A 19,182-nucleotide genomic window follows, 5' to 3' on the forward strand; every position below is an offset into this window, starting at 1 on the left:
CAAGAGATGGCAGCTGCAGCCCTACTCATTTCACAGCTATGCCTTCTCCCAGTGGTTGTTGGGCACATACAAGAGATTCTGTAGCCAGTACTGATGTCAGAATGGCTCCTTCTCCTTGTCTGTTGCTGGGTGCATGCACTCGAGCTGCTGTTGCTGCTACTTTTGAGAAAATGGAGTCTTGTTCCCCTCTCCCCCTGCCCCCCAGCTGCTGGGCATGTGCACAAGAACTGCCACAGGTGCTATCTACTTATGTCCAAAATGGAACTCACCCTTATCGGCTGGCTGCTGTGTGCCTTTTTTGGGGAAAAGGGGAGGGACAAATGTGCCCTTTTTAGTCACTGGGTTAGTAGGCACCCCTAAGAGCTCCAGGCTGGACTCAAAAACAGGGTAGTCCACTAGGCTCTCCATCTGGGTGTATCACCAGTCACATAGGATGCTGCAGTCTGATCTACTCTTGCTCTCCAAAGCTGCTACTTTTGTCAGCTTTTAGCTACTGGGGTCGTGTGTTGTATCTGTTCTTGTTGCTGCACATAGGCACCTTCTTCACAGATTCATAGCATCCCTCTTCCTTCCATAGAATCTTCACTGCAGTTTTCCTTCCAACTCTCCCCTGAGAATACACTTTCTCCATTTTTTTTTTTTTTTTTTACTATTTTCCCTCACCTAGAGCAGTATGCCCTTTCCATAGTCTGCCATTTTAAAATCACCTATTTGGTTCTGATTATTGTGTTTGCAAAGTTCACAGGTTTAACTCATACTCATGCAGAGTCCTAACACATCTCATGGATACCATAAAAATCTTATTATTTATATTTCAAATGAAAAAAACATTAAATAGGAAATTTGTATAGGAAAATATTCTATACCATAGTACTCTCAGAAAAATTTAACAAGACAGCTGAGGCTTCACAACTATATGATGGACTTCAAAAAGTTCATAGTAAATGTGTATTGTGAGAAAACTATGCATAAAGTTTGAATTTTTGGACCAAAATAGCTTATCTTTTATTGCCATTTTTTCCAAAAAATTTTGATATAGCTCATGTTATTTTCTTTGTCATATTCCTTTGACTCTAATAAGTACATATAAAAGAAATACATAAAAGGAAAAAGGAAAAATTCATTATGTTTATAGAATAGAAGACTTTGGAGTTTTATTATATCTATTCTCCAACATCGACTATTTGATAAAACTAAATTTCAGTAAAAAGCAATTTTTTTGGTTGAAAAACTCCAATGATGGTAATAGAAATCATGATAGTGTTTACAAATGGGGAGTGACTGGGGAATCACTGGAACTAGACAAAGAGAACTATCTGGGAAGTTGGAAATGTTCCACATTTCACTTGTCATAAAATGGTTACACAGGCATATGCACTTGTAAATATTATAATAATTGCATATTTAAGAGTTGGCCACAGAATGATCTACAACACACTCTTTTTTTAAAAAAAAAATCTTTATTTATTTGAAAGTTAGATTTACAGAGAGAGTTGGAGAGACAGAGAGGGAGGGAGAGAGAGAGAGAGAGAGAGAGAAATCCATCTTCCAACTTCTGGATCACTCCCTAAATGGCTGCAATAGCCAGGGCTGGTCCAGACTAAAGGTAGGACCTAAGAATTACACCTGGGTCTCCCAGCTGTGTGGCAGGGGCCTAAGTACTTGGGTAATCTTCTGCTGTTTTCTCAGGCATATTAGCAGGGAGGTGGCTCAGACGTAAAGCAGCCAGGACACAAACTGGCACCCATATGCGATGCCAGGATCCCAGAGAGCAGCCTCAATATAGCTATTCTTTATTCATGTGGTTAGTATGTTCCCTTTAATTATTATTTATTTATTTGAAAGGAAGAGTTACACAGAGGGAGAGAGACAGACAGAGAGAGAGTTTTCATCCACTGGTTCACTCCTCAAATGGCCGCAATGGCCAGAGCTGGGCCAATCTAAAGCCAGGAGCCTGGAGCTTCTTACAGGTCTCCCACAGGGGTTCAGGAGCCCAAAGACTTGAGCCATCTTCTACTGCTTTCCCAGACCATAGAAGAGAGCTGGACTGAAAGTACAGCAGCCATGTCTCGAACCAGTGCCCATAGGGGATGCCGGCACTGCAGACAGCAGCTTTACCTACTATGCCACAGCTCCCACCCTAGTATATTCCCTTTCATCAATAAAATCTGGTAAGACAGTCCTTCTGTTTAAAAACATAAATAGTCTAACAACAGTAACATAAACCCATACTATTAATTCATAAGGCATCCTATTATCATGGAAGGAAACATACACAAAACAAATATCACAAATCCTCCCTTAATCAGTAAGGAAATAAGAATAGATAGAATTAAAAAGGAGAGACTGTCCAACATGGGAGGCAACACACACAGCAGACTCATAGAATGACAATCATTTTAAGTAACACTCTGAGCACAGAATCAGCCCTTAAGACTTCCTAGTCTGGCTGAAAGGCCCATAAGAGCATTTCAGCCATGGAAAGCAAATATACTTTGGCAAAAAAAAAAAAAATGTTCTATAAGGATCAGTATGAATGAGATTCCAGTAGAAAGAAGTGGCCATCAGAGAAGGATGTACTTTTCTCTAAAGGAGAAGAGAACTTCTACTTTGCTTATGATGTTGTCCAAATACTGACAGGGTTTGTGGACTCAAAAGGCTTCCTTAGCCTAGGCAGTTCATTTCAAGAGCCTCAGGTGGTTACTGACATCATACATAAGAGTGTTAGTTGTTAACAACAAGAGTCACTGTGCACTAACTCCCCATGCAGGACCTCTGTCCTCAAGGAGTTGTACAGATAGTTAATTGTAAAACCAGTTCTCTGGCTGGCGCGTGGCTCACTAGGCTAATCCTCCGCCTTGCGGCACTGGTACCCAGGGTTCTAGTCCCAATCGGGGCGCTGGATTCTTTCCCGGTTGCCCCTATTCCAGGCCAGCTCTCTGCTGTGGCCAGGGAGTGCAGAGGAGGATGGCCCAAGTGCTTGGGCCCTGCACCCCATGGGAGACCAGGATAAGTACTTGGCTCCTGCCATCGGATCAGCGCAGTGCGCTGGCCGCAGTGCACTGGCCGCGGCGGCCATTGCAGAGTGAACCAATGGCAAAGGAAGACCTTTCTCTCTGTCTCTCTCTCACTGTCCACTCTGCGTGTCCCCCCCCCCCCAAAAAAAAAACAGTTCTCAGACAGTTTATTTTTGGTGTATGTTTATATATGTGTGTGTGCAAATTGTTGAAATCTTTACTTAGTATAGAGTTGGTCTTCTGTATACAAAGTTAATTGAAAATTATCTTAATGGAGAATGGCACTAGCAAATGGATTGGGAGGAGGAGGAAGGGTGGGAGTGAGAGTGGGAGGACTGATATGTTGGGAAGAATAAATATATTCTTAAAGTAAAATTTGTATTCCTTAAAAAATAAATTTAGAAAAAACTTTAATACAATCAGAAATAGTATTTTCTGTGTTGTAACTCTGAGAGAACTTAAATCTTTCCTAAAGTTTTAAAATGTCATTTCATTTTTTTAAAGATTTATTTATTTATTTGAAAGAGTTACACAGAGAGAGGAGAGGCAGAGAGTCTTTCATCGCTGGTTCACTACCCATTTGGCTGCAATGGCTGGAGCTGTGCCAATCCAAACCCAGGAGCCAGGAGCCTCCTCTGGGTCTTCCCATGCAGGTGCAGGGGCCCAAGGATTTGGGCCATCTTCCACTGCTTTACCAGGCCATAGAAGAGAGCTGGATAGGAAGTGGAGCAGCCGAGTCCTGAACCGGCATCCATATGGGATGCCAGCACTTCAGGCCAGGGCATTAACACACTGTACCACAGTGCTGGCCCCTAAATTTCATTTCTATATTGTATTTGTTTTGCTTTGGTTTTGTTGCCTCAACTATTTTAATTTCCTCTTCTGTGAATTGTCTCATGGTATTATTTATTTACTTTGCTACTGAGTTTCCAGACTATTTTCTTAATAGTAGGACAATTTTTCTGTTTGCAGATTCTTAACTGGTTTTGACAACAGCATCAAAAAGATACAATGGAGAAAGGACAAAGCCCTTTCAACAAATGAGGTTGGAAAACTGGATATTCACATACAAAAGAATGCAGTTTGTTTCATATGTATGCAAAAATCAATTCAAAGTAGGTTAAAATTGCTAAATTAACAACATGTCGGACCTCTTTTCTCAAAAGAGCTATAGTATTAACTTTAATGGCAAAACTTAATCCCAAAGATTTGCTTTGTTCTATTGTGTGATATTATGCATCATATGTTCTAGTTATGTCTAAGTGCTAGACTTCATTACCTGTATTCTTAGGTATTTAAGGTTTAGTAAGTGCCTCAAATGTAAAATCTTAAGTATATGTCTCTCTGTGAAATTCTTGTCTCGTATGTTTTAACATAGGGTCAGATTTTTAAAGGTAGCCGAGGAGATTTCTGAGAATGACAAAATTCCGTGGATTTTTGGGTTCCAAGATTCGGATTCCAAACTTTTGTGTACAGCTTTAAAGACTCCCTGATGCAGTCTCCGTACTGAAAAGGGTAGCTGCAAAAGTTGTTCCAGAGAACTAAGGAGCTTCTAAATAAAAGCTCCGGTATTGGGAATTGCTGATGACAGGATTCTATGAAACTTGGATTCCAAGATTTGGATTCCAAACTTTTGTATATAGCTTTAAAGACGCCCTGATGCAGACTTTGTACTGAAAAGGGTAGCTAAAAGAGTTGTACGGATTCCAGGATTTGGATTCTAAGCACTGTGTTTGCTTAAAAGCCTCTGAAACAGACACTGTGCTGGACAGGTGAGCTACAAAAGGTGTTCCAAGGAATCAAGGAGTTTTTAACAAAAACTCCAACATTAGAAATTCCTGAGCAAGCCATTCAAAGAAGATCCTCTTCAGATCAGCTTCAGCTTAAATTAAAAGGACCTTACCAGGTGCTATTGAGCACGACTACCTCTGTGAAATTAGGATTAAACTTCTACCTCTTAAGTCTTCACAGGTGAATGCGAAAGACATGCCTGACTGTTCCTATAAGCCAATCAGAAACCTTAAGTACTTCAAAGCAAAAAGGATAAGTAAAATTTTGCTTTCGTCTTCTTAAGGCAAATATGATGTACCTGCCTTTATTGATTATCTCTGGGAACTGTTATTGATGATAAAGCTACCTTATGATTTCTTATAATTCTCTGTACTCAAAATAAATGGGCTTATAATCTACATAAGGGTAGCCTATCACTACCCACTATCTGGAAATCTGTAATATACGTTGTATTCATCTAAAGGGGCACCCCGCTTACAATTGGTTTTTTCCAGTTTTGCCTATACAAATTAACAACTTATATGTTTCAGAACTTGCTTCTTGGAGTAACTGACCTTGGCAATGACCGAGATTGCTCCAGCTCACAAAGCAAATTTGTTAGATAGGATATGCAGAGACTTCCAGACCCTGGATAGGCAGGGCCTGCACTACGCGCCTCATAAGCAGGAAGCAGTTACAGAAGAGATGAGTTGAAGTCCATCAACTCCCCTTAGGATTAAGGGGATGGAGTCTCTGAGGGAGGAATGAAGTAGGCAGGCAAACAGGCTAAAATTGATTAGGTTTGTGAGCTAGAAGACCATGCCTTTGCCACACCCCTGTGTGACCTCACACCCTACCTGATACCTTCACCATGCCCCTGTGTGATCTCATCCCCCTAACTGGCCACACCTGGGTGCCCACCAGCCAATCAGGTTAATTAACCACTCCCCTTTGGAAGTGGGTTAAAAGCTTGGGACACAGAGTGTCCGCCCTTCTCTTCTTCCCTGGCCTCTTGCCAGGAGGGGGCTTACTGTAGCCCTGCACCACCAGGACATGTAGCCTTTGGGCCACGTGCCCTAAGCTTCGAGGCCTAGATGCTCCTCCACGTGGCTGGTTCCTGGTGCTCGGTATGAACCCAGATTTACCTTTCTCTCTTAATAAAGCTCTCACTCTCCTATGCATCTTTCTCACTAAATAAAAGCCTAAAATGTAAAAAAAAAAAAAAAATACAAAGTAGATTAAGACTTAAATATAAGTCTGAAATTATAAAACTCCTACAAGGTAACACAGGAGGAAATCTCTCTGGCAGTGGTCTTCATGACAATGTTTTGGATGGAATACAAAAACACTAGAACAAAAGGAAAAATAAGTAAGTGGGACTACACTAAACTATAAAGTTTTTGCAAAGCAAAGGAAACAGTCAACAAAATTAAAAGGCAATCTACAAATTGGGCAAACATATTTTCAAGCCCTATACTTGCTAAGGGTTATCAACAAAAATATATAGAAACTCAAATAAACTAGTATCAAGAAAACAAGTAATCTCAAGACAGATTAAGTAATCTCAAAAGAGAAAGTACCTGAATGGCTATTTCTTCAGAGAAGATATAAAAATGGCCAACAAGTATAGGATAAGGTGCTCAACATTCCTAGTTGTCAGAAAAATGCTTATCAAATGATAATAAAATAAGCCTTGCACCTCTTAGGATGGGTATTATTAAAAAAAAGAAATAACAAGTATTGAGAGATGTGGGAATAGGAACATCTTATGCAGTGTTGGTAGGAATGTCAACCTGTGTTGCCATTATGGAAAATAGGATGGAGATTTCTTATAAAATTAAGCATAAGACTACCATGTCACTGAGCAATTGGCGTACTGTGGATATATCCAAAGGAAATGAAGTCTGAATTGTTTTTCTTTTAAGATTTTATTTGAGAATTAGAGTATAGACAGTGAGAGGGAGAGACAGAGAGAAAGGTCTTCCTTCCATTGGTTCACTCTCCAAATGGCTGCAACAGCCAGAGCCGTGGCGATCCGAAGCCAGGAGCCAGGTGCTTCTTCCTGGTCTCCCACATGGGTGCAGGGGCCCAAGGACTTGGGCCATCTTCCACTGCTTTCCCAGGCCATAGCAGAGAGCTGGACTGGAAGAGGGGCAGCCAGGACTAGAACCGGTGCCCATATGGGATGCTGGTGCTCCAGGCAGAGGATTAACCAAGTGAGCTATGGCACCAGCCCTGAAGTTTGAATTGTTTATAGATAACTCCACTCCCATTCAATGCAATATTATTCACAAAAGCCAAGATGCAGAAACAAAGTGTTAACTGACCAATGACAGGATAAAGAAAGACATGACTGTTATATATAACAGGACATGAACATATAATATAAATACATAACATATACATAGAAAATGAACAGATTATTAGGCCTTTAAAGAGGATGTGGGGCCGGTGCTGTGGTGTGGCGGGTAAAGCTTCTGCCTGCAGTGCTGGCATCCCATATGGATGCTGGTCTGTCTCAGCATCTCCACTTCCAGTCCAGCTCTCTGCTATGGCCTGGGAAAGCAGTAGAAAATGGTCCAAATCCTTGGGCCCCTGAAATCGCATGAGAGACCCAGAAGAAGCTCCTAGCTCCTGGCTTTAAATCAGCCCAGCTCTGGTCATTGCAACCATTTGGGGAGTGAACCAGTGAATGGAGGACCTCTCTCTCTCTGCCTCTGCCTGTGCCTCTCTGTTACTGTGCCTTTCAAATAAATAAATAAATCTTTTTTTTTAAAAAAGGATGCTTTCTCACAGTATGAATGAAATTGGAGAACATTATGCTAAATAATGAAATAAAAAGATTGCATGATCTTTTATATTTGGAATTTTTAAAAGTCACATACAAATAAAAAGAGAGTACATTTGAGTAATTACCAGAAACCAAGGAAGGAGGAATGTGGAGATGAAGGTCAAATGGTATTAAGTAGCAGGTATATAGGATGAATAAATTTAGAAATCTAATGCATAGCATGAAGACTACAATTAATAATAATGTATCGTATACTTGGTTTTTGCTAGAAAAAGTACTTTTATGTGCTTTTATAATACACAAAAAGTAACAATGTGAAACAATGATATTTCAGTTGGCTTGATGGTAGTAACCATTTTACATTATGTTGTATACATACATATTGTTACATAAGATGTACAAAAATTAATTGGCTCTATATATTCCAATTTTTTCTCTTTTAATTATCTTTTGTTGTGCATAATCTCTTATGGGATATATTTTATATTTACAAAATGGATATACTATCTTTATATATCAATTATTTCTAATTATTTTTTGATTTCTTTCTTAACATCTTTATTTTTCAGGTATTTAATGAGTACTTTTTAGTTTGATATTTTTTCATTTCCTAAGGAATCGGTATAACTGTGAATGGAAGGGAATGCACAAAGAGAGGGAGTGGTGGGTGAGAAGGGTAAGAGTAAGTTACCTTTTGTTTCTGATTTCTATATTTCATTAAAGAATGTGATTGTCAGATATTGATTCCTCAAGATATTAGAGACTTTGAGTAGATGGGGGTAAATTTTAAAATAAATGCCCATGTATACTTGAAAACAAAATGTTACATGTGGAGCATAATTGAAAACAGAGAAGCTCCCTAAGATCTTCCAGATTGAGTGGACTTTTCTCTAGGCTACTATTTTACTGAAGTAGAATCTCTTCAACAGCCCCTGTATACTCCCCAGTCTCAACTCTACTCCAAGGACTTGTCTCTAGTCTCCCAAAAGCTTTCAGTAATGACCCCTAGAGTGGTCTCTCACTTTTTTCTCTGATCTGCTCTCCATTTCAAAGGATATTTGTTGCATTGTATTTAGCATATTTTAAGAGAGAATTTTGATATTATCAAATTATTATCATTAAGAGTCTATAAAATTAAATGTTGTTACATGGATAAAAAGAAAGGATTTTTAATAGATGATATTTTAAATGCTGACTTTCAGAAGCACTTAGTCATAAAAATAAAAATAAAATTGGCCGGTGCCGCCACTCAATAGGCTAATCCTCTGCCTGCGGCACCTGCACACCGGGTTGTAGTCCTGGTCGGGGCACTGGATTCTGTCCTGGTTGCCCCTCTTCTAGGCCAGCTTTCTGCTGTGGCCAGGGAGTGCAGTGGAGGATGGCCTAAGTGCTTGGGCCCTGCATCCCATGGGAGACCAGGAGAAGCACCTGGTTCCCGGCTTCGGATTAGCTCAGTGTGCCGGCTGCAGCACGCTGGCCGCAGTGGCCATTGGAGGGTGAACCAACGGCAAAAGGAAGACCTTTCTCTCTGTCTCTCTCTCTCACTGTTCACTCTGTCTGTCAAAAAATAAATAAATAAATAAATAAAATAAAATAAAATTGACTTTTGATTTCATTAATAAAAAATAAAGAACATTAAAAAATCAAAAGTATCCAAAGTAAATCTTCACTGGTAAGAAGAACTGCATTTATTTTTGCTCCTAAAAAAAGTCTACAAGGTCCTTTTTTATTCATATATTTCTCTGTATCACATGTATTATAGAAAACATATTTTCCTAATATCATATATAATTGCTTTTTCTTTATCTTAATTCACAGGAGCATATGAAAGGGAATTCACTGCTTACCAATTTGCTTTCGGTACTGATCAACAGGAAGTTTTATAGCAGAAGCATCTTTTTTACCCATCTTTGATCTCCAAAATGCCTGCTGAAAAGAAAGAAAACAATTATAATGAAATCCTTTTAAAAATATAAAGGACTTTCCAGAAATTATAATAATTTATTCTTTAAAATTCATTTTAAAGCAGTGAATGAAAATGCCTTTGACATATTCTCATAAGATATCCATAAAGAATACAAAATTCTTTCAAATAAATTACCATGGACACAATTAATGGTAATTAAATTTCCTAATCATTTGTTCTGAGTAACATTAATTTTATCAAATGCTATCAATGCCCAATTAAGCCACACTGTTAGAGAACATTATCTGTAAATGTAAAAATCATGTACTATTTATTCAGATGAGCTGGAGCTAAAGACAAGTTCACAGCAGCTTGCTTCTTTCCAAGTACCTATTATGTTAAAACAAAGCTAAGGTTGAAGTTTGAAACTCAGGTAATTTAAATTTTCTTTGAAAAAACATAGCATAGGTGACCAAAGTGAATGAGTTTCAGTTCCATTTCTTCCCTTCTTCAGTTAACAGTAAAATCTACTACATTTATTAATTTTTTATGTTTATTACATTACATGAAATTTTATATATATGTAAATATATATATATATGAAGGGGGTCTCAAAAATTTATGGAAAGTATACATTATCTTTCAGTTGTACTTTCCATGAATTTATTGAAGTCTTACAGTATGAATTAAAAAATAGTAAGAGGAAATCCAAATGACCAACAGACACGTGATAAAATGCTCAGGATCACTAGCCATCAGGGAAATGCAAATTGAAATCACACTGAGGTTTCACCTCACTCCAGTTAAAATGGCTTTCATATAGAAATCAACAAATAACAAATGCTAGCAAGGATGCAAGGATATGGGGAAAAAGGTACGCTAATCCACTGCTGGTGGGAATGCAAACTGGTACAGCCACAGTAGAAGGCAGTATGGAGATACTTCAGAAATTTGAATATAGCCCTACTATATGATCCAGTCATCACATTCCTGGGAATTTACCAAAGGGAAATGAAATCAGCATATGAATGAGCTCAATTCATATATGGGATCAACCCAAATGTCCTTCAACTAAAGACTGGATAAAGAAATTATGGGATATGTAAACCATGGAATACTACCTCATTGGAAAAAAAAATGAAACCTTGTCATTTGTAACAGAATGGACAGAATGGATGAAACTGGAAATCATATTTAGTGAAATAAGCCATTCCCAAAAGGACAAACGCCATATGTTCTCCCTGATCTGTGAAAATAGAGCACCTAAAAGATAATCTATAGAGGTGAAATTTACACTTCGAGATGCAATGACTTTGAAAAACCCTTGTCTTGACTGTTGAGGAAGAGTTTTTTTTTTTTCTCATACTATCTGTTGAACTCTTTTTTTAGTATAGTTAATCATATGTGTATAAAATTAATTGAAAATAGATCTTAGTAAAAAATAAGAATGGGAATAGGAGAGAGTAGTGAAAGTTTGGTGGGAGTGTGGGTGGTAGGGCGGTAATGGTGGGAAGAATCACTATGTTCCTAAAGTTGTTTTTATGAAATACATAACGTTTATATTCCTTAAATAAAAGGTTTCTGGTAAAAAATAAAATGTATTTTTCATGAAGCAGTTTAAGACCTTTTGTATCTTTCAAATCCTATTGTTTTAATTTAAACATCGCAGCAGAAGCTACAACTTGCTCACCAAATCTATATTCTCTTTTTCTTCCTAGCAAATTGAACTCTAGTTCCTTCTTTCAATTCTTATGTGTGAGTTCTTAACAAGTGAATATAAACAGAAGTGATGTGAGTCACTTTCAGACCTGAGCCTAAAAAAACTCTCATGCATAATCCTGCATTTCCTTTTCACCTTACAGTTTGGTAGAATGGAAATGGTCACCAGACAAACTGTTAAGGTATATTTGCAGGAATCCAGATCATTGATAAGCTGGTAGTTAGAGGATAGGATCTGCATTAACTTGTTTACCATTCTTGTACTCTATTACGGGAAAAAAATTAAACTACATAGCCATTGAATAGCGATACATTTATAGGGTCTTTTATTACAGACCTAAGTGTTTGCAAAAGCAATGTACACATTGGTTTCTGGAAGCTGGCCCTGACTACTAGTAAGTTACAAGATAAAGATGAGCGCAGGCAAAATCTGGTCAATACAAGGCAGATTATAAGGGAATAAAGAGTACAATCATTTGGTTACTAATTAGATTGGAAATGCCAGTTTCTTTTAAAGTCAAATAGCAGGAAATAAAACTGAAAAAGGTTCTGAAGAACAAAGGTCCATTAAGATTTCTCAGTAAAAAATAAAATTAAATTAAAAGGAGACAGTAGATTGTTACTGTCTAACCTGAGCCTATTTCAGATTACCTAAAAGCAGGCATTATTGGGCAGAATGAGAGACGCATAGGATTTCTGAAACACAGAGAAAGGAAACAGAATTATGCCTAGGAAGGAAAGTACAGTGTGATAGCTGACATGTGTACTTTATTAGACATTGTAAGAAGGTTACTCTGCTTTAACAAAAATCAGGAGGAAAAGGAAGCTAGGCTGCAGAAGCAATATAAAGATAGGTAGCAGGCCAATTAATGGCTGCTTCACACAGTAATCTGCCATCAAAGAAACCCAATAGGCCAGACCACTGCATTGGTTTTTGATGTGGAAAGCCAGGGCTTCAGCAGAAGTCACTTACAATAAGCCCTGGCAGCTATGCCAGCCAAGAGTTGGGTCACTGGAAATGGACCTGCCCTGGAGTCGAAGGGCTCCAGGTCAGAATCATAGACCTTGTTCACTCTAAGCTGAAAAGCCCTCCACTCAGCCCAGCTTCCAAAGTAACCACTGCTGTCAAGGGGATGGCCAAGTAGAGTCAACAACATTGCAGGCAGAACTATATGCTAACTAAAAATGTCTTCCTTCTAGAAATGCCACCTACCTTCTCTTCAAGCCAACTCCTCCCAGGCCAGCTAGATAACAGGTTACCTCCCTTATGATGCACCACATGCAAAGAGATAAATAAGTCTGAGCCTGATAACTGACAAGGCCTCAAGCTCACCTGATCATTTTCAAGCCCTGTCAGTTTATATTTGTCTCTCAATGAAAAAACTTGCTCATGGTTTAGACGTGTTTCTTAGGGACTCTAGTAATGACTCTGTCCTTGGTTTTAGATCCTGTGAGTTTAAAATTCCTTGTTAGATTCATTTTCTCTGGACTTAATAAAGGAAAATCCTAGGTGGCCATGCACATGAAACCTCAGATGGAAGCAGTTTCTGCAAGCTGGCACTGCATCCCCCTGGAGAAGCCACCTCCTGCTGGGAAGCCACCTCCTGCTGAAACCCTGTCTTGACCCCCTTCCCAAAGACGCCCCTTTTCAGCATGAAGCAGCCAGAGCAATCATTGCCCAGTTCCCCCTAACAGATGTTAGGGTTTCCATCTTTGGGAAGTGGGAATGTGAGGAGTCAGCCGGGTTAATAGATAGTCAGGGGATCCCAATGGAATCTGGATTGTAAAATACTTGCTTCATTCTCCAAAACGTTATCTTTAGCAAGAAGAAACAGGCCACCCTTCTTCCCTCAGAATCTCCAAATTTACCATGAGAATAGCAAGGGAGTTCTTCCTGAACTTGTGAAAACAAGTTACCTATCCTACCCTTAGCAGGCCAGACAGGATGGAAAATTGTAAATGAGGCCTTTTGATGGGTTTTTGTCCCTGGCTGGTAATTGAATGCCTATCTGATTGTCAAGTTTTTTTTTTTTTTTCCTTAAAAATTGTACATAAAAGCCCACTGCCACCAGTCCCTTTGGATTTATTCCTCTCCTGGAAGCCCCCTCCATGCTGCTCTGGCTGGAGGCCTTTGACTCGAATACTTATAAATCTCAAAAAAAAAAAAAAAAAAAAGGTTACTAACATTTGAGGAAGCCATATTTATAAAGAATAATCTGTGAATGAAGAACAACCCTTGGTACTCTGCTCCTAAGACAGTACATAGCAGCTCCTCAAAGAAGGCAATTTCTGTAAAGTTTGTAACATCCACTTCATATATGACCAGGAGGGAAGAACCAGAGAGACAGCAAAACCAATATGAATAGATAAGGGGATTCTTCTAAATTAAAGACATAGCTAAGGTCTATGAAAGAAATATCTATTAGTGAGCTTGTGAAATCTCCGTCTGTAAAACTTAAGAAACTACAACCCACCTTGAGAAAGAGGACTTTGCATTGGCTGAGATTCTTGGTGCTGAATTGGATGAAAATGGGGAAATTTTGGTTCTATTGAGGAGGCAGGACAAGAATAGACATATCTCTTTTAAGGCCAGATGGATGAGTAACAGCAAAGATTGTTGATTGCTAATTAAAATATATTATCCTTTTATTGCTGGACACACTTGGCTACATTTCTCAACTTCCTTTGATGGTAGTTGTGGGTATATCACTGATTTTTAGCCAACACATTGTGAGCAATTTTTACTTTTAGAGCTGACCTATTAAAACTTTCCATGTGTATTTGTTCATCTAGCTGAAATGAGATGATCTCAAGGGTGACTTTGGAAATGATATAATAAAGATGGCCAATCCTATGACAGCCTGGGACTTGAAAGATTACATGGAGTAGAGCAACCCAACCATAATATTTTTCTTTCATATAGCTATGAGCAAAGAAATAAATCTGTAGCATTTTATATCTATTTGTTACAGTGGCTGGCATAACTAACTAAAACATGTATGTACAGAATTCTCCATTTACTGAAGCACTTAGCAAACTGTAATTGCCCTAATGTGCATTATTAAGACTCTCATATGCCAAATGCACTTGAAATTTATTCAGATCAAAGGGATTTATCTATATATAAATCCTCACAGAGACAGTAGTGATAACACTCGATATAAGAAAAGTCATTCTCTGGCCAGTGCCGCGGCTCACTAGGCTAATCCTCCACGTTGCGGAGCCAGCACACTGGGTTCTAGTCCCGGTCAGGGTGCCGGATTCTGTCCCGGTTGCCCCTCTTCCAGTCCAGCTCTCTGCTGTGGCCAGGGAGTGCAGTGGAGGATGGCCCAAGTCCTTGGGCCCTGCACCCCATGGGAGACCAGGAGAAGTACCTGGCTCCTGCCATGGGATCAGCGCAGTGCGCCGGCAGCAGCGCGCCGGCCGCGGCGGCCATTGGAGGGTGAACCAACGGCAAAGGAAGACCTTTCTCTCTGTCTCTCTCTCTCACTGTCCACTCTGCCAGTCAAAAAAAAAAAAAAAAAAAGAAAAAGAAAAGTCGTTCTCACTTAAAAATTCTACTTATATATATGAACATTATAAAATCATATAAAACATATTTTAATAATCATAATTATTTAGTGTTGTAGAAATTTCTATGAATGTACAAAGAGGCTAAAGTCAAATAAATTAAGTCTTCACATCTAATAAACCATTACTTTTGATTTAACCTTAAATTTTATACATGAAACCAAGATATCACCTATTCCTGTCATCACATTTGTTATTACTTAAGACATTAAAATAATTCTGTTATAATTTATTCATATAGCAATTTAATTTGCATGGTGTTTGCATTTATTAATTGTAAAAAGAAATCAAGGTATCTTAATCTTAATTATGTGGGGCTAAGAAAGATATCACTATTTTAGGACAGAAGTTAGTGTAAATGAACAAACATATGGTAATAGCCCCTTTACAATTTAGATTTGTTCTTTGCTTTTATGGGATATTCTTAAATTTGCAAAAAGAAAAAGAAAATTACTAGTACCATCTGCTAAAATGGTTACTCTCTATACTTCCCCAATTCCTTATCAATCATGAAAGCCAACATGTCAGCAGAGACATTTCAAAGGCCAATATTTATTAGTTAATTACCTGTAGTAAATTTAAAAAGTAAAGGATCTTTTAAGACTATTATTTCAACAAAGGGAACTGAATTTTACTTAGTGGTAAATATATATTTAATCAATTATAAAATATAAGCTCAAGAATCTAAATTTTTATAAGGGTCTGTACTCTATGAACAGACATACTCTATAAGCATAATATCTCTGAATAAAAAAACTAAGAATTTCAATCATGGAGTTATATTACACAGTTTCTGGTTTTAAGTTTTTGTCACTAATTATTTTAGTGACTGGTAACAATCAAAATTTTAAACTCTTCTTCTCCTTTGAAATTATTCTATTGTTTAAACAAAAAAAACCATTTTACTAAATAACGAAAGTAAAAATGCCTATGGAATACATATTTCACACAAGTGACTTACATTTCATTAACTGAAAAAAACCCAAGATAGAATATATTTTACTTTACGAATAAACACATTGGGATATTTTAATTGATCTAAAGAGAAATTCATCTGTATGGTGAAAACTGTCAAGGCCTCAGACATCTAGAACCTCTAAAATGTTCTGACTTTTCTTTGTTCTTCAAAGCCTTTCAGTAATCATCATTCATTTCTATTGCTTTGATGGTTAGATAGCCGACTCCCAAGAAATCCAGGGAGACATTAGCACATACAGCTACAATTTCTAATAAGACAGCTATTTGCATACAAGATCAGCCACAATTTAAAATGTGTTGTGATAGATGCGGAAAGGGAATAACAGATTTATATTAGCATGTACAATACCAAGATTGTTTTCACAATTTAATCCCTTAGAGATTATGTCTCATCACCTTCTTTTATAAAGAACACTGCATTCCCTGAGGAACTAACTTGCTCTGAGACCCAGCTAAACTAAAATATGGATTAATAAGATAATATTTATTATTTATGAATTTTGCTGTAGGAATGATTTCAGATTAAATCATCAGAGAAGTTTTTAGCATTCTTGAAACTTGATAACACATATTTAAGTAGAAAAATGCTAATTTTATTTAATACCAAAACTGCATATTAAAACAATTCATAGCTAATTTTTCAGTTAATTAAAACTTTACACTCTTTAGGAGTCCTTAGGACTTTTATAATTAAAGATAGCATTTGTGTTTTTAGTACACTTTCTTAACCTGGATTTTACAGGGCAATTTGCTACATGTATTTTAAAACATAGTATGTGACCTTTAAAAACAAACAAAGGTAGCATTATATTCAATCACATTCCAACCAAGTTATTTTATTGCTCATTTATACCATTTTTATGAAATCCAGAAAGAACAAGTAAAGAAATAAGAAACTCAAAGCCTTCTCATATGTCTTTGCTACCAGAAAAAGCATTAAATCCAGACTGTGACATTTTAAATACATATCAAAAGACAGATTATTAAAAAAAATTCAACCCATAGCCACAGAAATAATAATTATCTCATTTTTTAAGTCTGAAAGAAATACCCTAATTAAGAAAACTCTTAGTTAAGCATAAACTTATAATTAGGCAGGAAAGATAACTTAGTTACAGCTGAACCAAAATTGAACACCAATCATGAAAATAGAACCTCATGCCTGATACTGGAGACATCATGAACAAAGAAGATATTTGTTCCTGATCTTAACAACACATTCGCTGCTTCCAGAATATTAAAAATTCAAAATTGCTCATTAAATTAACAAAAGTCTTCCAATTGGTCTTTGATCTGTTTTGAGTAGATTTTTTTTTTTGTAAGGTATAAGGTATGGGTCTAGTTTTATACTTCTGCATGTGAGATCTGGTTTCCTCAGGACCATTTGCTAAAGATACTGTCCTTACTCCAGGGATTGATTTTAACTCCTTTGTCAAAGATAAGTTGACTGTAGATACATGAATTGATTTCTGGAGTTTCTATTCTATTCCATTGGACGACAAGTCTGTTTTTGTGCCAGTATTAGGCTGTTTTGATGATAAATGCCCTGTAGTAGGGTCTTGAAATCAGGTATTGTGATGTCTCTGAATTTGCTTTTGTTGTATAAGATTGTTTTAGCTATTAGGGATCTCCTGTGTTTCCACATGAATTTTAATATCATCTTTTTCTACATCTGCAACAAATGTTGTTGGTATTTTTATTGAGATTGCATGGACACTTTAAATTGCTTTTTGTAGAACAGACACTTTGATGATGTTGATTTTTCCAATCCAAGAACATGGAAGATTTTTCCATTTTAAATAACTCATTCTATTTCAGTTCTTATTGTTTTATAATTTTCATCAGAGACCTTTGACATCCTTGGTTAAATTTATTCCAAGATATATAATTTTTTGGAGCTATTGTGAATGGGACTGATCTTGAAAGTTCTTTCTCAGACATGGCACTGTCTGTGTAGACAAAGCCTACTGATTTTTCTGTGTTGATTTTATATCCTGCCATTTTACCAAATTCTTTTATGAGTTCCAATAGTCTCTCAGTGGAGTCTTTTGGATCCCCCTATATATAGCATTATGTCATCTGCAAAGAGAGTTTGATTTCCTCCTTTCCAATTTGTATCCTTTGATTTCTTTTTCTAGCCTAGTGGCTCTGGCTAATATTTCCTGGAATATATTGAACAGCAATGGTGAGAGTGGGCATCCTTGTCTGGTTCTGGATCTTAGGGGGAATGCTTCCAGCTTTTCCCCATTCAATAGGATGCTGGTCGTGGGTTTGTCATAAATTGCCTTAACTGTGTTGAGGAATGTTCCTTCTATATCTATTTTACTTAAGGTTTTCATCATTGAAAGGATGTTGCATTTTATCAAATGCTTTCTCTATATCTACTGAGCATCATATGGTTTTGTTCTTCAGTTTTTTAATGTGATGTACCACATTTGATTTGTGAATGTTGAACCATCTTTGCATACCAGGGATAAATCCCACTTAGCCCATGTGAATGACCTTTCTGATGCGTAGTTGAATTCAATAAGCTAATATTTTGTTGAAGATTTTTGCATCTATGTTCATTGGGGTTATCGGTCTATAGCTCTCTTTCTCTTTGTTGTATCTTTTTCTGGCTTAGGAATTAAGGTGATGCAAGCTTCACAGAAGGAGCTTGGGAGGATTCCCTCCCTTTCAATTGCTTTGAATAACTTGAGAAGAATTGGAATTAGTTCTTCTTTAACTGTATGGTAGAATTCAGCAGTGAAGCTGTTTGGTCCTGGCCTTTTCTTTGTTGGGAGGGTCTTTATTACTGAGTCAATCTCCATATTGGTTATTGGTCTGTTATAAATTTTCTATTTCTTCATGACTCAATTTTGGTAGGTGGTATGTGTCCAGGAATCTAACCATTCTTCTAGGTTTCCCAATTGATTGGCATACAGTTCTTTGGAGTAATTCCTGATGATTCTTTATTTCAGTGGTATCTGTTGTTAAATTTCCTTTTACATCTCTAATTTTGTTGATTTTGGCCTTCCTCCTCTTTTTTTTTTTTTTTTTTTTTTGGTTAGTTGGTCCAATGGAGTGTCAATTTTTTTTTATTTTTTCAAAAAACAGCTCTTCATTTCACTTATCTTTTGTATTGCATGGAGCAGGATAACACATACATCATACATGTAAGGCATCATACAATAAAGGCACCCCAAATGGTGGCAGGATTTTTACTAGTAGACCAAAAGACTCTGAATTAGGAATATTGATGAGAGACCTGGATATTCACAAATAACAATAAAAAGAAAAATATAGTATATGATAATCAAAAGGAATGAACCTCAAAGGAGACAGGCTTTTTGTTTAAGTTGTCTCATTTGTTTTCATATGCATGGAAATGCAAATGGACCTGGAAATGGTGAGAGAAAATTAAGATAACAACCAAACTCATGGTTTGGAGA

The 19,182-nt window shown here is 37.2% G+C and overlaps 1 protein-coding gene across 6 annotated transcripts in view; it reads right to left on the minus strand.

Annotated features, from left to right (window-relative positions):
• The window catches only part of TRIQK (triple QxxK/R motif containing), a 120,928-nt gene that overhangs the window by 46,488 nt on the left and 55,258 nt on the right, over nt 1-19,182 (minus strand). For 3 of the 6 annotated variants that reach the window (XM_008255727.4, XM_051843885.2, XM_008255729.4), the window contains one exon: nt 9,426-9,504. In XM_008255727.4, coding sequence (XP_008253949.1) covers nt 9,426-9,486 — 61 coding nt within the window. In that variant the 5' untranslated portion in view covers nt 9,487-9,504. Of the gene's footprint in view, nt 1-9,425; nt 9,508-19,182 lie in introns of all 6 variants that reach the window. The other 3 variants (XM_008255725.4, XM_051843884.2, XM_008255728.4) reach the window with 1 other exon arrangement.

The sequence above is a fragment of the Oryctolagus cuniculus genome, chromosome 6 (assembly GCF_964237555.1).
Source record: "Oryctolagus cuniculus chromosome 6, mOryCun1.1, whole genome shotgun sequence".
NCBI classification, from domain to species: domain Eukaryota; kingdom Metazoa; phylum Chordata; class Mammalia; order Lagomorpha; family Leporidae; genus Oryctolagus; species Oryctolagus cuniculus.